General features: G+C 40.7%; 2 protein-coding genes across 2 annotated transcripts in view; one reads left to right on the top strand and one right to left on the bottom strand.

Moving 5' to 3' along the window:
- Positions 1-390: 390 nt before the first annotated feature.
- Positions 391-20,199, top strand: part of otp (orthopedia) — a 27,726-nt gene continuing 7,917 nt past the window's right edge. Inside the window, exons 1-4 of the mRNA XM_064690982.1 lie at positions 391-604; positions 799-1,068; positions 9,558-9,868; positions 10,455-10,610. Coding sequence (XP_064547052.1) covers positions 1,038-1,068; positions 9,558-9,868; positions 10,455-10,610 — 498 coding nt within the window. The 5' untranslated portion in view covers positions 391-604; positions 799-1,037. The remainder of the gene's footprint in view (positions 605-798; positions 1,069-9,557; positions 9,869-10,454; positions 10,611-20,199) is intronic.
- Cib2 (Calcium and integrin binding family member 2) overlaps positions 15,819-20,199 on the bottom strand; it is an 18,031-nt gene continuing 13,650 nt past the window's right edge. Inside the window, exon 5 of the mRNA XM_064690981.1 lies at positions 15,819-15,879. Within this exon, the coding sequence (XP_064547051.1) occupies positions 15,845-15,879 (35 nt within the window). The 3' untranslated portion in view covers positions 15,819-15,844. The remainder of the gene's footprint in view (positions 15,880-20,199) is intronic.

The raw sequence follows: 20,199 nt of genomic DNA, 5'->3' as shown, positions 1-20,199 counted from the left end.
CAGGCCAAACTAATTTGACTGTTGTTAGGCTCAATGAAATATTCAGACCGAATCGCAACAAAGTGCCAAAAATCGTGTGTGTGCTTCAATTGAGTGTTGGTAAACGCCAAATACTAAATACGTAAAATGCAGCTGCTAAAAATCAATTAAGTTCGCATAAACAACAACAACAAGAACTGACCGCAGTCTAGCAAATTGCGGTCTCTGTCTGTCGCCGGACCGGACCGGAGCGGACACAGTGTCCAGCTGTCAGTTGGTCAAACATTTCATCAATAAACGATACAACTTCCGTTACACTGCGTGCTGCTCACCTGCGACGCGTACGTCTACGTCTACGTGTGCGTGTATGTGTAACTGTTTGTGTAACTGTGTGTAACTGTGTGTGTGTTAATGTGCATGTGCGTGTCTCGTAAGCGGCAAGAAAACTTTTCAACTTCCGGCCAAGTGACTTCGATTTAATTTCTTTGGCTTTTTTATGGTCAAGCCATTTAATTAATTTTACTATGGCAATTTGAGCGTCTTGCCCCTTTTTGCCCACTGCGAACTCTGACCCCGGCGGCAAACTCCTGTGCCACATACGACGGGCTCCAAGGAAAGAGAAAAGGTGAGTCGAAAGGGAAATGAAGCCGAAAGTTGGGAAGCTAACAGGATTCAAGACAAGATTTTCATAAGTAAATCAAGTCAAAGTTCAGAAGGAATATTAACAAAAGTTCTACTAAACATATTCAAGTCATAATATATTGTATTGTTAAGAAATATAATTTCCATTATTTCGTAATGTGATTTCTCCACTTACAGAGTCAACATCATGATTGAAATGTAATTCGGTGCACAACAATTAACGTACTGTGATAAGAGGAGTATACGAGCAGATTCCTGGCGGGAATCGGCACAAGCAAACGGCACAAACGCAATTCAATTAAATTGAAATTCTAATTAAGATATCTACACGTTAATAATTTTGGCTGGCGAGCCCAAAGACAGGCAGCAAAGGCGACAAACTGTCGACTCTATCGATACGCAACTTCTCGGCAAGCATGCTGAACAATCTTGGGGCCAATGTGCTGGGTAAGTCAACTACATTCTAAAACGATTGACAGACAGAGAGAGAGAGAGAGAGAGAGAGAGAGAGAGAGAGAGGGGGGGTGGGGGTGTATAGGGTATAATATTGTAATTAAGATCGGGCAGTGAATTGCGCTAATATATAATAATATGTGCATTAATCTGTCCGCCTGGCCGATGGCCATAATTAAACTAATTTCTTGAGCATACGCTCTCTGCCATATATGATGTATTTATGTGCGAGTGTGTGCGAGTGTGTGTGCGAGTGTGTGTGTGTGTGTAGTTACTTCCGAGTTGAGGCCGGAGCCTCATCGATGCCGCTAAATGGCCTATAATTGAGGCGTCTAAACAGCTGGCGCCCCGTGTCGCGTGCATTTAGCAATAATTAAGTTGTATTTAACTAGCTAGCATTTTTTGCGCTCTTCTTCTTCATGCTGCTGCTGTGGGTGCATCTGTGTGTGTGTGTATCTGTGTGTGTGTGTGTGTGTGTTAATTGGCATAATTGCTCTCTTAAATATGCCGCAAATTGTAAATTACATTTGCATTTGGCTCCGGTTCACGCACATAATTATCAGTTTATATTGTGCACTCATAAATACTTGTACGTATATTTTTTAACCACATTGTTGATCATTTTTCAAGCACTTTCAATTTCGGCAATCAAATTTATAGCCTAGCCAGGCAACTGCAACTTGCAACTTGCAGCTGCAACTGCGATTCGCACTCGAATGAGTTATGTGCGCGCTTTTATTGAATATTTTGCGGCGCCACACTCGATCAAAGGGCAGGCGCCACGCCCACACTCTAGTTGCAGCCCCGTAATTAATTACATTTATTAATTTATTGCCCCTTTTGCAGCGCAGCTGCCAACTGGCAATGGCCAAGCCGTTGCGCCATACGCGGCGTATGCGCAATTTGTGTTATTGCCATAAAAGAATTATGGGCAAAATATTTGTATTTGCATCCAAAAATTGTCTCTAAATGCACAGAATATTCTATGCAATAAATAAATATGCATTTCAAAGTTATCTATTTGATGAAGCAGTTGCATTTGTTGATATAGTAAAAGTAATAACATCTTTCTAAAGGCAGGAATATATTTTTATATATATATTTAAGAGAGAGTTGTAAGAATTGTGAGAGTTCCAGTCTTAAAGTCGATGCAAAAATAGATTGCATTAGAAACGCATTCGCTACGCTTTTCAAGCTTTAGCAAAACTATAAATTTCAATAAGTTGTCATGCAGGCAAACGCGCCGAAAAATCCTTTTTGCACAACCAGCCAAATCCTGGCTGCGGCATGTCCTGCTAATAAATTTCATAAGCCTCGCCGCAACAAACAGAACAAAAAAGAAACTAAACAGTCGGAACTATGCGAAGCAACAGACGGCAACATTTGCATATTACGTATACGCTGCGTAGGCCCGCCCGAGCAAGGCAAAGTGAGGACTCAGGGGCGGAGCGGAGGGGGGGGGGGGGGGGGGGGGCGCCCAATTAAGCGCAATTTGCATGCAAAAGAAACGCGTTTTGTGGGCGAGCTTCATGCTGTTCATGCTCTCTCTAATGCCCATTCAACATTTGCAAATGAATGTCTGGCGCGAAAAACTTAAATCGTTCCGACTTAATGCCGGGCAGAGAGGGGAGGGGGAGGGGGAGGGGGAGGGGGTGGGGGAACAAACATTTGCTGTGTAGTCGACTCGGCATTTTTCGTGCCCGGATTAATTAAATTAATTTCACGATTGCATTTGTAATTTGGCTGCCAGAGCCAAGAGCGCGCTTTCGGGCCCTGTGCGTTGGCATTTTTGCGGTCGCTAGCGCCAGTGAAATATGTGCCCCCTCCCCCGCCCCGGCGCTCCTCCCCCTCGCGCCCATTGGCCGCCTTGGGGCAACATTTGCATCGAAATGTTTTGCGGCTGTTGCGGCTGCAGCAACTGTTGCTGCGGTCGCCCCAATCCATAGGCCTGCGCCCCGCCCCGCCTCGCCTGACCGCACAATTTCCAAATTTCAATAATTATGCGTACAGTGCATGCAACTGACGACTGCAACTGCAACTGCAACGGCAGCAGCAGCAGCAGCTAGTCCTTGCCGTCCATATATTTTGCGGCAGCTGCTGCCAAACTGATTTTGCGCAAATTGTGCAAATTGCTTGCGCGATAAATTCATGTTTGCCAATTTTAATTAATTAATCGCTTTGTGCGGTTTTCGTGCAACTCCACCAAGCAAAATGGCCGCCCGTTGGCAGTTGTACAACACGCCAACACACACACGCACACACACACACACACGCACACACACACAAACATAGAGTTATTTTGTGCGCTCTGCTTGTAATCAGTTGGGCGCCGCCATGTTTATTGTAGCTGCGGGCATTATACGGCATTCGACTAATGTCACAACGTTGCCATTCCAAATTAGAGACATCTATGATTGATTCCATGTCCAATTAGTCATCATTATGGCCAGAGATCCAACAGATAGATGCTCCATAGAGCTGTAACAGCCTGAAACAGAAGCTGGATCTTTATGCCCTAAAAGTCGGTTGCGTAGTAGAGAAAAAAGCAGGCTCTAATCCCCAGCTGACATTTGCTTGTTATGCTTAGTTTAGACAGGAATTTTAAATTATAAAATGAAATTAAAGTAAAGTGAGCGAAAGTTCAGTTAAGAAAAGTTAAGCTGGATTGTGCTTGTTGTGATTACTTAGCCCAAAGGCTAAGAAATCTGTGATATTTGAAAATCATGTGGAATACTCAGCACTACGATATACTCCCAATTCAAATATATAGACGAATTTTCTACAAAAAATGTGCTCGGAGTTAAAGCCTCTAGCTGGATTATGCTTGCAATGAGCGCTTAGCTATTATTCTTATATAAAGTGAATGTTTTAGAACTGTCACTTAAAAACATTAAATAAATAAATAAAGGAATGTTATAAATAAAATAGGTATACAAAAAAAGAAAGACGCAGTTCGAATTCCCAGCCAGATTAAGCTTGTTAAGATTTCCTTCTATGTCATGTGAATGGCTTCGCACTGTTACATGCTATCGTTATAAAGAAACTTAGTAAATGTTATTAAATTAAATAAAAAGTATAAAACAAAGAATGTTGAGGTTCGAATGCCAATAACATTTTTGCAAATTATACATAGTTTTTTGTTCATTTTAGATACTTCTATTACTCGAAGCTTTCATCACACAAGAGTAGTTATCGGTTTTGCTAGTTTTGACGCCTTTTCGTTGTTTATAATTCTCAAATGGTTATAGCTGCGGACTCAAGACAAGGCCTAGCAAATCAATCTAGCAACGATAGCAAAGTCTGCTGATGATAGATAGAACTTAAAATAGCTAAACAGACAACTTTTAAGGGTTTCTACATTGTTGTTGTTGACCTCAGACAGGCCAGTTCACAGTCTATATAGTTCTCTATATTATCGATAATCTATTTTCACATTCTGCTCACTTCATAATATTGACTAGCAGAGCAAATAGTTCAAATATATTCGAAGTACTGTGCTTTCTTCCGTTTAGCTTCTAGCTCGACTGCTACTAGTTGAAAAATATTTGTTTCGACTTGCAACAGCAAACATTTGGCCAGCAAGTGTCTGGAGCTCACACAGATTTACAGTTGCAGTTGCAGCCACTCGGCTTTGTTTTCTCGTATTTATGTGCCACAACTGTAAAAGCTGGCTGAAATTAAAGCTAGACCAAAGTGGCGCTATTTGGCCGGAGCCAGATCTCCATGGCCGCGCTCAGAGCAAGTCGCATAGCCGAAGGAAGCCGCACACTTGAATGCTAAAAGTCGCACTTCTTGGAGCAACGGCCCTGGCTCCAAGCTGAGCTCCAAGCTGAGCTGAGCTCCGAGCTGAGCTGAGCTCAGTTCGAGCGTAAACTGTTTGGCTTTGGGAGCTGCAGATAATATCGCACCTAACACCGCGCCTTAAATTTACTAATCACGACACTGGAGCAGCCATCAGTTGGCCATAAAGCTCGAAAGTTGGCTGCGTCTTGGCCCTGTTACAGTTGCAGTTGACCAACTGCTTTTAACTGTAAATGCTGCAAATGGTCAACAACTGGCAACTGGCACGGAAGCAGCTTTCAAGCTGTGCTTCGGCCGTGTTTTTTTTGTCTTTCTTCAATATTTGACAAACGTCAATGTTGCAAGTTGATGGGAGACTAAGCTGTGTGTGTGCGAGTGTGTGTGTGTGTGTGTGTGTGTGTGTGTGTCTGCGTCATGTAAGCGCTGTCGTGAGCATCGAGCGCGTCAAAAATCGCTAATGAACAGTAGCCGCGCTGGGTGTATGTGTAAAAATTAGCACTTGCTGGCAACGCTTTAAAACGCGACTGCACAACAACAACAACAACAACAAAAACTAAAGCAACAACAACAACAACAAACTGGAATAAGGGAATGTCGCTGCTTTAGTCTATGGCTAACACAGGCCGGCTACAACAACAACAACAACAACAACAACAACAACAACAACAACAACAGCAGCAACCACCAAAAGACTTTCCTGCTTTTTATACCCTGTAGCCATTTTAAGTAGATATAAGAAAGGGGCATATTGCAGTTGTGTATATGCATGGAACAGACAGAAAGAAACAGCTGCGCTATATACATAGATATACCAGATCAAGACGAGCTCATGTTTCTCTCTTTAATTGAACTCGGAGATTATAAAATTTATAAGTTTTTAAAACCAATATATTGATAATTTGCCCTGTTTTCACCAAGCTAAAAAATAACGATTTAAAGCTAAGCATTTTAGTTATTTATGAGATCTAGAGGATCTGACCGAACTCGGAGGCTATATCGATCATATATCGATTTGAAGCCAAGTCTTTTAGTTGCCTATAACATCTAGAGATCTGACCGAGCTGGAAGACTTTATCGAAAAATTGCCCAGTTTACCTAGAATCTTTAAATATCGCTTTTTAGCTACGACTGTTTGTCGTCTATGAGATCTAGAGATCTGACCAATTCAGAGACTGTGAAAGCTTCAAGTTTTTATACTTAAAAATCGATCATTTATCTAATTTTCTAAAAACCAATAAACATTGATATTAAGCCAAGTCTGTCGGCTGTTTTATCTAGATCTAGAGATTTGACCGAACTCGAAGACTATAAATGAAAAATCGATATAAACAATAAATATCGATATTTAGCCAAGTCTGTCTATCATCTATGACATCCGAAGACTTGCAAATCAATATATTAGTTTTAGTATATATCTTTTTATCAGTTTACATTGTTTGTCTGAAATTGATAAATATCAATTATCAGCACTTTGTAAAGATTTTAAGAGCTGGCCACGTTCGATTTGAAAGGTTCTCGTATACGCAGATTCACAATATTTCAGTTTTTGGAAGCTTACCGAACGTTCGCCCCTCAAAAACTGTTAACAAGTTAAGAATTTTTGGCCCGAGATCGACTTGAATTTGAGCATTTTTGAGATATGAAAGGCTTAAGTATGTTCCGCAGAGTATTCAATGATATCAGAATAAATTGCCGCTACCCTCAAAATGTGGCAAATATCTCTTTATGAGTGCTCGACATGATATTTGTATCCACACGCATTTGATTGCCCTCTTCAAGCCGTGAAAGTGTCATAACATTCCGAATTTATTGGAGATTGTGTTATGAAGAGACAAGAAGCATGTTTAAGTGTGGCATGTTTTCATAAACATGTTTACAAGGTAGCTGGCAGTCGTAGTCGTCTGCGATTAGAGCACTTGTTAATTTATGTGGCGCTGCACTCGTTGGACTTTTATGAGCTGCTCGGCTTCCAGCAGGGCAGCAGCAGCAGCAGCAGCAGCTTCCAGCTTTTCGACTCGATTGCCCGCTCCGCTGTGCCCCGCCTCGCACCTGTTGCTGCTGTTGCAGCGTCGGCTCGGAGCGCCTTTGTGAAGTTGCCGAAATTTTAACAAGTCCATTTGGAAAACAATAAAAATCATTGATGCTGCGCTCGCTCGCTCGCAGCCAACATCAAAGTCGGCTAATTGAAAGCAATTGGAATACCCTGCCATACCCTACCCTACCCTATCCTACCCTAGCCTAGCCTAGCCTGGCATATAATATGGACTGTGCCATTTGCATTTTGAAGGTTTCGCTTTCAACGGAAATTGCACACTTTTGCCTACGCCCACACCTTCACTCGATGCTGAATAACCTTTTGCTTTTGAGGCATACGCATAATTATATGAAAATCATGACAACATCACGAAAGAGTCGTGCCCAAAAGGTTATGCATGGAGACGAGAGTTCGCATCAACTGGCGATGAGTAAATGTTTGACTTGTAGCAGAGTTGAAATATCAAAAGATACACTCACACACACACACATGGCAAAAGAGTTGAGCTGTTGTTGCTGCCGTCCGTCTCTCACACATCTCTCACAGGCAGCGCCTCGCACATACATGTTAAAAATTCCAGACGGTACACGTTGAAGTTGAGGTCTCCGACTCGTCGACTCGTCGAGTCGACTCTGCCTCTATATATCCACCCCAGTGGGCTCTATTTGTATTTGCCTATGATTCGTGTTTTATTTTTTGTTTCTTTCGTGATATTTCCAACTACTGTGTTGTTGTTGTTGGGCAGGCCGAAAAAAACAGCGTTACGTAGTCAAGTGAGCTAAAGGTAAAAATGAAATAAAAGGGGTTACGCTCACAGCTCGCACATCTATCTAAGCCCATGTATCTGTGGCTATGTATCTGCAGCTATGTATGTATGTTTCTGTAACTGTGTATTTGTGTATCTGTATCTGTATCTGTCTCTCCGCATCGCACCTCAGTCGAGCTGCTGCTGTCGCCGACTCTGCGCCGTTTGTTACTGTTTTTGGCATCTTTTGAATGACAGGTTGTTGAAAAATTTAATTTATCCGATCGCCGCAGTTCGCTCCGAGCAATACATACAACCAGTCGAAACTCGCGACGGCAAAGCGCGCAAACGTTTAAACAAAAATATATATAAATAAAATAAAATTAAAGAGAAAAAAACACACACATTTAGTGTGCATTTTTAATTAATCACAGGCTTCAGTTAGGCGCTGCGCATAGATTTCACATAAATCAACAAAAATTCCGACGGCTTTTCAGCACTTTTACAGTGAGTGTCAATTGTGAGTGCACCTCTTGCGGTCACATTTCATTTACATTTAATTAGTGTAAACACCTACTACACACACACGCACACACGCAGTTTATCAATGACTTGACCAGCATTTCAATTAAATTATATATTTAATTTTAAATAAAAATATATAAAGTGCATTTGCTTTAATCTAAAGGATTTTCAGTTAGTTGTGAAGTTTAACTAAATCTAAAATAGTTTTGATTTAAAACAGTTCAAAAACAACAAAAAATATCGAAGTAAATAAACATTTATATACATATATATCGAAATAATAATAATAATATATAAATCAAATATTGTGACGAATAAATCGAACTTCTGAAATTATTAAAGTATATAAAGAAGTACACAGTCAATTCTCAATGAAAATCATATTTTAAAATAATATAATTATAATAAAATAAAAACAAATAATGGACCAATAATATAATATATAAAAATTGTTAAATAACTAATGACTGACAAATTTATTATTTAAATATATAAATAACTAATAACAGACCTACAATATTTCATAATATATAAAAATATTAAAGAGATAAAAAGAGGCTAGTTTATATTTAAATATAAAATAACTAATAAAAATCGGATATAAATAATAAATTAAATAAATTAAAAAACTAATAATAGGCCTAATTATTACATAAATATACACGAAATGTTTATGTGAATTTATTTAATCAAAATATAGTGAATAATAAAAACTTAATAATTGACCAAGTCATATTGGTATATATATATTTAATAGTTGGTCAATTTATTATATAATATATAAAAATAACAAACTACTATATAAATATTTAATATATATAAACTAATAATATTATTATATAAATACATAAAAATAAATAATAAAAACAAGTAATAATAGACAAATTTAAATATGTCAATTTAAATAAATATAAACAATATACTTATATGAATATAGTATATAGACAGACAACAAGATAATATGTTAAAAAACAAGAGCAGATTGTCTGCATAGTTATTTTAGGGACAACAGCAGACTTTACTAACAAGTTCGTCCTTCTAACTTCAATCTTAAACCTGTTGGGAATTGCAAGCGTGAGGCTTGGAAAGAAAGCAAAGCGAACAAAACAGACTCCTTTTTCTGTGTGTTTTAACCTGGGACAATAACTGTGCTAAAGAAAGAGATTTGTTTTGTAAATCTTTGTTTTCAGAGTGTGCTAAAACCCGCTAGTCGGTCAGCCTAAGATTCGTATTTATACTAAAACCAATAGTAAATATTTAGTCAACATAAAACCTGAAACATTTGCCAGCCAACTAATCTTTAGCTTTCCCTTTCTCTCTCTTACTCTCTCTCTCTCTGTGTGTCTCTCTCTCTCTCTCTGTCTCGCTGCGCAACAGGCCCCAAGGATTGTGATCTACCCAAGGCGGCAATTACAGCACTTCACGCGGGCGTCAATAGCTTTGGCCAGCTGCCCGTCGCTCCGAACATTGCGGATCTTGGCGGCGGTGGAGCCGGACCCGGCGGCGGCGGTGGTGCGGCGAGCATTGGCGGAGTGGCCCGACTGCATGTGACTGGGGGACTGTGCGACAATAGCAATGCGCTGAATGTTGCCAGCGGACACAGCAGCAACAACAACAACAACAGCAACAACAACAACAACAGCAACAACAGCAATAGCAACAACAACAACATGCAGCAGCAGGATCAGGTGAGCATGCGCTGTGAGAGACTACGCTCTCTCTGTCTAGCGAGAGGGAGAGAGAGTCTCCCTCTCTCTCTCGCTCTCGCAGTCTTCTAGCAGCAAGTAAAAGCTGAATTTTTAATAATCCATGTTCTTTTCGATGTATTTTTTTTCCTCAAAAAACTCTGCTATGCATAAAAAACCAATTCGAACCAAAAACTGATTTGCCAAACAAAATAAACGAAAAACCAAAAAAATCAAAATATAATATGTGAATGTGTAAATTGTGTGTGTATAAAAATAATTATGTGCAATGAATATAAAAAGTAAGTGTGATTTTATTTCCATATGTAATTTATGTAAAGCAAAAAGAAACCAAAAAAAAAAAAAGAAATGCAAAAATTAACTAATTTAGTTGCTACGTTTAGTTTATTGTCTTTAATTGTAGTCTTAGTGCTAGTTATCAATGTAGCTACTCTTGTTCTAGTTCTTCTTCTTGTTCATGTTCATGTTCACGTAATTGTTGTTGTATTTGTAAATTAGCCGCTGCCAAGGCTGTCGACACTCAAGCCGGGCTCCCGCCCGTTCTCTGCGCCCTCTCTTCTTCTTGCAGCACCTGGACAAAAACAAGCAGAAAAGGCACCGGACACGCTTCACGCCCGCCCAGCTGAACGAGCTGGAGCGCTGCTTCTCCAAGACCCACTATCCGGATATATTTATGCGCGAGGAGATTGCCATGCGCATTGGCCTCACCGAGTCACGTGTCCAGGTGAGTCAGACCCTGCCCCTGCCCCTATACTCTCAACCAACTGCATGTTGTCGCTAAACTTTGTGCGGCTTTGTTGCGGTCGCCGCGTCTCGCATTTGACTTTCAGTTAGCGCCATTGACAGTTGCCCGCCTGTCAGCTTGACACTTAACGTTTAGTTTAACATGACAAATGCAAAACCGCAGCCGCTTGCAACGACCAAACCAAATGCAGTCGCGGTTTGAACTCAGCCAAGTCGACTTTTTGCGGGTTTTATGCCAAATGCTTCTAACTTGAAAATCTTTGAAAAGCATCAGTTGAAACTATTAGCCTAAGGATCACACTACGTATTCCTTTGTTGCCTCAATATATCAAGGGAATCGGTTGCGATATTTCCGTTGAATAAAAACTTAAAGCATGAGTAGAAAAACGACCAAGTTCTCAATTACAGAATGAGTACTATGTTAAAACAATGTTGCCTGATTATAAGAATGCTTAACAGCTGTTAATATTTTAACAGAACTGCTTAGAGCTTTTACTTTAACATAGACTTAAATTGTCATTTACATATTTTAATAAGAAATTAATTCGAATGCGAAACGTTACCCATCAAATATTTGAATCCTATTTATATGAAGAAGAGATGCATTTTCCAAATTGTGTAAGATACCCCTCAAATCAATTTGAACAAAGATCTTTGAACATGAGTTTGAGGACGTAAACAAATAAGTTTCATACAGTCGTTTTACGCGCTTTTTCCATACTTGCGAGTGGAATATACCGAAACCCCGTCTACTGTGAAAATTTCAGCTTCGTAGCTCTAGCTGTATGGTCAGTGCGTCAGTCAATCAGTCAGTCAGTCAGTCAATCAGTCATTTAGTCAGTCAGTCAGTCAGGACAAACAGTTTTATATAAAGAGATAACTTTGGAGTTGTACAAAAAATTTGGATTTAAAATTCTTTTATGCCCAATCTGTTAGTGTAGCCTTTACTTGAGCTAGAAGGAAACATCTGGCTAAAGAGTTTCTCTGGCCAGCTCAGATCGACGGGAAGTATTGATTCCCTCTATAAGGCAACTGTTGCTTACTTGGGGAGCTAACTTATATAGAGCTCTCTTTAATTTATTTGTATTATTATCTGTTAATATTATTATTAACTGAAATCTGTTTTACTTTTTCTATCAAATATATATACTCAAATTATTTCTATTTCATTGCCTTTCATATCTGTCCAGCTACTTTCTGATAGTTTGCACACATTCCACACTTATATAGTATTCCTAATTAGATCATAAACTATTTATTTTGTTTGCTTAGCAAACAATTAGCAAGTAAATATACGAAACGGATTCAAAATTATTAAACCTTTTGTAGAACAAACAGCGAGCTGCAAAGATTTTGATCTGCCTCGAACTGGGGCACAAGTCGAACTAATAAAAGTTTATCAAAATAATATAATATATAAAATTAGATAAATAATAATATATATAATATTAGAGCTTAGTTTTCCCATGCTTACTAGAAAATCTTATTTTTAACTATTTTCCTTTGGGAAATTTAGGCTTGGGCTTATTTATGAAGTCTTTTACACATTTCCCTCTCTGATCTTTGTCGCATTTTCTGTCTTGTTTTCCTTTTTTCTCTCTGTTTGTTTATGTTTCCTTTTTTTTCAAATGTGAATTTTTGCTGGCTGGCGCGCTTTAATTCACAATTTCCGCAACTTTATGAGCATTTTGGCTGCACTCGCGGCCGCTCAGCGCCATTTAAGCGCCCAAAAATTATACTTTATTAAAGCACATAAAGTCACATTTAGACGAGTCTCCCCCTCGCCCCCGCCCCGCATGACCCTGCTGCTGCTGCTGCTCCTGCTGCTCCTGCTGCTCCTGCTGCTGCTCTCTGTGCGACTTATGACTGCCGCAGCCAGCACAAAAAGTTTGCCAAGCCAACACACGCACACACACACACACACACACACACACACATACACACACATATACATATATATATATATATACAGACAGCTACAGTAAGCATTATCCTTTTGCGGCTGGCGCAGCTCCCTAGCCATTGTTGTTGTTGTTGCTGTTGTTGTTGTTGTTGTTGTCTCTGCCATTATCCTGGCCGCTGGCTGCCTGTGGCGTGCGCCTTGTCCTTTTGCATGCGGGCGGGTTTTGTTTATGCGACAATCGAATTTACTGCTTCATTAAATTTGTGTTTAAGCTTCCGCTTCCTGCAGTGCCACTACCCCCAACCCCCCCTCCCCCACCCTCTCTCTCTCTCTCTCTCTCTGGCTGTCTCTGTGCAAAACTATGCAGCTGGCGAATTGTTTTGCGGTTTCTATGAATGCCAAAAGTTGGCCCAGCATTTGCGTCTTATTGGCCCATTCAACGGGTGCTCGGGCAGCTCCCCCCTTTCCTCCCTCCCTCCCTCGCCGCTGGCTAAACAATTAGTTGGCTGGCCATGCCCACAGCCGCCCCCTTTTTTTTCGCGCCAGCCTAACGGATGTGCTACTTTGATAAATTGTTTTAATAATTGCGTATCAGTGTCTGGCTGTTAATGTATCCTGCTCATCCGGCTGACGGAACGATCCGGGGTCCACTCTGACTGAGGGGGTGGCACGTAGGGGGAGGGGGGAGGGGTTTGCTGCTGCTGCCTATGCTATTAACACGCTATAATGTTTGATTTTTCGTTTGTCGTTGGCTTTTGCGGCTTATGGAATGTCAGCCCTTTGGATTAGCAGGGACTTATTGTGGCTGCCTCTGCTGCTGCCTCTGCCACTGCCTCTGCTGCTGCTGCCTCTGCCACTGCCACTGTTAATAAAATTAGCATATAAATTAAGTTTGCATGCTGTTTTGCCTGCCCGAGCCACTGTGTGCTGCCGGCCGGATTGCCTGCTGACACACATATTACATATTTATAAGCACATTTTATTTGAAAACTCCACAAATGTGTAAGAGGCTGCGCGCCACGCCTACGTGCACTAGAAAATTTGCCGCCCATTTGATATGCACACACACGTCTCTGGCCCTAAATCAATCTACAAGGATTTGCAGCTAATGACGGCATAAAGACAGCCCCAAGCCGTCAGCCCCTAAATGCGCACCCCCTCCCCACAACAGCAAAAAAAAAGGTTTGCGTCTTAAGACGAAAATCAAGTCAGGCCAAAGTGTGTAGTGTGTGTGTGTGTGTGTGTGTGTGTGTGTGTGTGTGTGTGTGTGTGTGACTGTCTGTTGGCTGCATAAGTTATGAAGCTCACGTAGCTGAACTACGTGGCCAAATACAGGATATAGGATACGAAATATGAGCTGCTTAATTATGCAGGCTGCAACAGAAAATACATATATACATATATAGAAAATAATATAATTTAATAAACTACAAGTAACTGTAGGAAAGCTAGTAACAAGTGCTCTAGTTGGCAGTGCTCGACTAGAAGACACCATCTTCCCCTCCCTTAGGCCCTTACTATGGCTAACACATTCTTTAATAACTTCGGTGTTCATAGTCCGATCTTTATGAAAATTTGCGGGAGTAAATAGAGCGACAAAATGTGGGCATATACCAAAGGGCGTAGCTCGAACTTAAAGAAGCGCGTACTTATCAATTTGGGCAGAAATGGAGTAGAGCATATAAAAAAGAAATATTTTTAATCTGTGCATGATATAAAAGAACCTCCATATCTTGTTTGCTGTAGCTCGCCCTGCTTATCTTCAAGTTATGCTTAAATAACCAAAACCTCAAAATCGATATTTATCGATATCGTAAAAATAGAGGGTGATATCGAGAAAGAAAATGATGGACTCTTTCTGCTTATGCTAATGGAGAATATGTATTACAAATTTCCAGTCTCTACCTTGAGTAGTTTTCCTGAGATCGGGACATGGCTAGAGATGTGGCCAAATAGATCAATTCGATATCGATTTATATCGATTTCGTTTAATTCCCGATTTACTATCTTTACCCATTTACAAAGGGTCAACAAATCTCAGCAGAGCATTAACAAATGTAATCGCATAATACGATAGAGATAGAATGGGAGAGAGAGTGAGAGTGAGAGGGGGAGTGAGGGGTTGGGGGTAAGGTCGTCAGCCAGCGGGTGGTGCAATTGTTAATTTGTGTGTGTTTTACGCACCGTAACACAGCTAGAAATGAACAATTTGCGTGGTGCATTAATGTTAAGCGTCTTAGGCACCGCCCGTGGCTAGGCAATATGCTTGTCACACTCGCAGGACGACTGCAGCTGGCAAGGACACGTGAGCAGGAAAAGGAGTAGGAGAAGGAGGCCAAATTGACTTATCATGATTTTACAGTGTGTGGCCGTTGTCAAAGCATTGTGTTATGGCTCAGCTCGGAATGTTTTGCGTTTATTGGTTTGTTTATTAAATTGTTGCAACGTGGCCCAGCAGCAGCACGTGCCACACAGAACAGACCACGGCACTGAGAACCAAATGAATTTCTCACATGATTAATTTGCCTGGCAACTACAAAGGGCGGGGGGCGGGGCAGGGGCCAGGTCGAAGGTCCGAGGCATGTTGCTAAGCAGACGAGGCATGCAGCACGGCAAGTGGCAAGTGGAAGAGGCACTTGCACACAGACATTCGGCATCGAGCTGATTTGTCGAGTGGCACAACTTGGGCAAACTTTTCCAGTTAATCAGCCACTAAAAATTGTTTAAATTCATAAATTGTGTTTGCTTAGTTTGAAGAGTTTGGTTGGCAGAGAGTTGAACAGAATTTCTCTAACTGAAAATTCACAACTTGAAAGGTTGAAATTTCTTCGAAGTTTGCGAGAGTCCTGTCTAATGTTTAGTTGTTCCCTATAAGTCCATGTTTCAATTTCCAAGAATAGCTCTCAGAGAACATTTTCAATAGATGGAACCAGAGAAGTTTCAGCATTAAGAGCAGATATATTTGACCCAATAAAGTAAATACATATATCCTTGATTAATAACAAGAACTTTGTCCAAGTCTTGGACGTCTTTTTCTTGTAATCAAAGACTTCAACTCAATTCTTTTAATCATTCACAACTTTTCAGTTTACACAGCGAATTGTTTTGCTAATTGCATTCATTGAAAACTGATTCATCAACAAATTAGCACTCGTAAAAGGATATGAGGCATTCGATATTCATTTAATTGCATTCAAATTAAAAAAAGTTACTCACCGGCAATTCAGCATGTTGATAATTTGTTAGGGTTCGGTTATTGAACGAATATCCGTGGGGGTTAAGTTAAGTTGTGAATTCCTTGTTGAGGCACTTCAGCCAGATTCCTGGATATCAATTAAATCCGTAACTGCAATAATCAGGAGAAAAAGAAGTTTAGTAGCTTTCTCTTTTCTCTTTATAGAAGATTATTATCTTATTTTTAAAACTAAAGTAGACAACATCAAGTTAATTTGCTATAGTCGCAATTTGCGCTTCTCTTATCTTCTCTCTTCTCCTTCTGGAAAACGCGTTCTTGAATAAATTGCGTGTTTATTAGCTGATTTATATAAAATATTGCTAAATGTTGCTTCAATACCAAGAATGGAGACTCTACTTTTAGAAATGAGTTATCAAATTTCAAGGAAATGGAGAGACATCGAAAATGTAATATGTTCACAATCTATGTATACTATACGAGAAACTATAATACATACCAAGTTTGTTGTATCTAGCTCTTATAATCCTCGAGTTATGTCTAAAAAACCAAGACTCAAAATCGATATTTATCGATATTATAAAAAAAATAGGAGATATTGACCAAAAATTGATAAACTCGATTTGCGTATGATTTGCCAGAGTAGATATATCAAATTTTAGGACTCTAGCTGAATTAGTTGCCTAGGACGAAGCTTTCAGACAGAAGTACAGACGGACCTAGTTAGAACAACTCGGCTATTGATGCTGACCGAGATTATACATACTTAATAGCTTCGGATATACTTCCATCTGACTGAAACGTACAACAATTTCAATAGGAGCAGTGTATAAAAAACAGTCGGAGTTTAAGAATCTTCACATGGCACATCTCTTTAACAGCCCCAACAAAAACTTGAAGCAAAGTTCCATCGATTGGCCGCAGAGTCAGAAGCACCGAGACCCAAAGCCAGCCCAATCCAAATCCAAATCCAGACGGCCAGGCAAGTGATAAATTATTGGCCTCGAGTTCAGAGACAACTAATTTATTTGCTGAGCCCCTTAATGCCGCCTCTAATAATGGGCCAGGGGCAGGGTGTGCGCGGAGGTGAGGTGAGGGATTTATGAGGTGCTCAATAAATGAATTTGACTAGAAACTATAAAAAAAAGATGAAAGCCAGGAGAGCAGCTCCAGCTTCAGTTTGGAGCGCGTCTGATAACCATGGCATCGCGTTTTAATTAAACTTTAATTGAAATACCAAAACGAAAATATGCAATAGCAAAATGTTAACTGGAGATTGGCGACTGGAAGCAGGAGACAGGAGCTGCTGCAAGGAGCAGCGGCAGCTGCGTATCCTGCGCTGAATTAGTTGCTGCTAAAAGTTTAAAGCCAGCCAGCCAGAGAGTGAGTGAGAGAGCTGCAGCGATAGACAGAGAGAGCGAGGGAGGGAGAGTGTGGGAGGGAGAGAGAGCGAGTGCCTGGGGGGCGGTTCGCATAAAATGCACATAAAGAGCATCAAGAAAATCTGGCACGCATTCTGTTTATGGCATATGAAGCAATTTCGAAAGCAATTTCGTTGATACTTTTCATTGAAATGTTTGTGTGAAAATGGCGTGCCAAACGTTGACTTTTTGCCTCCATTCCAGGCTCCACTGTCCATGGGGATAAGCGACCACGAGGGGCGAGGGGAGCGGGGAGAGGGGAGGGGAGCGAAGCAAAGCATTGATAAATGAAAAGGTTTCGCATTCTTGATACTTGCACAAAAAGCGTTTTGTTTGCGTCCAATGAAAAAAAATCAACGAAACCAAAAAAGTAAATAGAAAAGAAAAGAAAATTTCGCTGGGAAAAAGGGAAAATTTCGCTGCGCATGCTCCACAAACCGTGCAGCAACATTTTCGGGGGTTGCATTGCGTAGCCAAAAATCTGCAATGGGCTCGGAGCTGCACTTTGGCCTGTTCCCCCCCCCCCCCCCCAACCCCAACCGCTTTTGCCGTTAGTTCTCAGTAGACAGTGTCCGCCAAAAGTAAGTGCAGCTCTAATGCCAGTCAATGGACGGTAATGCCAACTATTTCATAAATTCGCAGCGTCTAAGCCTAAGCAGCTGCCCAGCTGGACCAATAGTTCGCAACCCCCAGCAGCCCCCCCCCTCCCCCCCTCCCCCCTGACCCCTCGCCCGCCCACAGTTGACAACTCCCCAGGCCGAAGGGTGGGCGTCTGTGTGAGTGTGAGTGAGACGGGCATAGTAACAGCAGCCACAACAACAACGGCGGCGGCGGGTTGGATAAAGCCAAGCGTGGGCGTTAGGGGTAAGGGGAGTGTGCGGGATGTGCGGGGATTGGGGGCAGTTTTCGGGGGCGGGCGAGTCGCAGCAAGTGTCGCTGGGCGCGCTCGTAAAGCAGGATTTAAAGGATAACATAAAATAAATCGACTCCATTTGTGTGCCGCAACAACAACAAGTCGCTTTATGAATTTATACGCAGTTTTTATATGCGCACGAATGAAAAGATATTGGCCGAAAAGCGATTTCCATAAACCACTCAGAAGTACACAGCTACCCTGTTGGCCCTGTTAGCCAGTTGGCCAATAACAATAAAAAGCTGCTTCAGTCGAGTTCGAGTCGAAAGACAAGAGCCAAACGACTTCAAAGGACAATCATAATGCCAATTCGCAGAAACCAATACCAGAGCGAGAGCGAGAGAGAGAGAGAGAGAGAGAGAGAGAGAGAGAGAGAGAGCGAGAGAATGTTGACTGCTTTTCGAGTGGTTATTTCATTTAGCCAGGTTGCCAGGTTGCCGGGCCACGAGCTCGCTTCAAAGAAAATGCAATAACCTGGCCAATTGATTTTTGATTATGCGGCAAAGAACAGCAACAACAGCAGCAACAACAACAACAACAACAAGCACTCATAACTGCAAGCTTAACCAGCAAAAATTGTCAATAAAAACAAGCCAAATATTATTGCACGCGCTGCCTCTCTCCCCCTCCCTCCCTCCCTCCCTCCCCCCCCTCTCCCTCTCTCTCTCTCTTCCTGCCAATCAAATGTTTATTAATACACAGAGTCAGGCATGAGCGGGGGCTGGCCAACTGCGCCGTTTCCAGGCTTAATAAATAATATTTGCATTTGCAGCTAATCGAATTTTGATTGCAATTTTCCGACTCTTTTGCTGTTGTTGTTGTTGTTGTTGTTGCTTTTCCACTTTCCGCTTGATAGTTGGCAAACGCGATTTTGCTGGCTTTTTCTGCACAATTCACAATTGTGATTGATATTTTTGAAATTGACTTTTCAAGTGGCTGCTGGCAAAGTGCATTTCTATGTACAGCTGTTGCAGCTGTGCCCCAGCAATTTGCCACTTGCTGTTGCAAGTATGTGGCATATGCAAATATATGACAATTCCCTACAGTTTTTTGCCGTGGATTCGATCCCTCAGGCTGCCGAGACTTGGTTCACTATTTGACATGCGAGTCCTAGCTATAATAGCTTTCTTTCAATTAATTTCATTTCTTACTGATAAACTTAAATCAAGCCAAAAAATAGGCTAAACAAAATCCGAACCAAGGCTTAGATTTCTTCAAAAATGATTTGGCTTGAAATATAAAAGCTTTTGACGTTGACTCAGCTTCTCAGCAGAAACAATAGTAAACTTTGCATTTATCTAGCCATATTTAGTGACTGCCAATTTTGCTTACAGATTAAATGTAGTCTACAAATTTAGTCGAACTTGCCAAACTCTCAGTTAAACGGACAATTGTAAATTTTCAATTAAATTGTTTCGTTAACATTTTAAAAATAATTAAGAACTTGAACTTAAATATGCATTGGAGTATGTCGAAAAGCAAGTTCATGAAAGTAAACTTTAGGCTGGAAGCTGGTTCGAAGCGCTGAGCGGCAATCTTATTGGCAACTTCTATCTATACACTATACAGTCATGGCTAAAATAATGGGTATACTATATGAAAATATTTAAAATTTCAGTATACAATCGGACTATAGACACGAAAGTTATTTAAGAACGGCTTTCTCATAGTATGAGATCGAGGGAAGAATATATATGTATATATAAAAGTATATATTAATATAAAATTATATGATTTTTTCATGGTATCTCCATGATTATTATAATCTTTCTTTAATTTATTATTAAATTTATAGAAAAACAAAATGTTCTCTTTTCACTTCTTACGATTTTCTGCCATTTTAAGCGTGATATCTCCTGCCAATTTCCAATATATAATTGAACATATTTGCTTCTAAAGTAAAGTTGTGCTTGGTGTACCTATTGTGCTGACCCTGAGTGTGCGGGCGGGCAGTGTGACAGCTGTTTATTAGCCATAATGTGCAATTAATGTTGCATAACGAGCCGCTGAGACGACGGCAACAAGGCTTAGCCGAAAATTTCACAGATTTGCCATATGACAGACCATTATAAATGGCTGGCAATCGCACGCACACACACACACACACACACTCGCACACACACACAGAGGCAGTTAACA

Source organism: Drosophila montana, unplaced genomic scaffold (genome assembly GCF_035044405.1).
Source record: "Drosophila montana isolate Dmon_TW-CO22-7 unplaced genomic scaffold, ASM3504440v1 contig_3319_1, whole genome shotgun sequence".
NCBI lineage: Eukaryota > Metazoa > Arthropoda > Insecta > Diptera > Drosophilidae > Drosophila > Drosophila montana.
The sequence above is the reverse complement of the archived record's forward strand: the minus strand, read 5'-3'. Positions and strand labels throughout refer to the sequence as shown.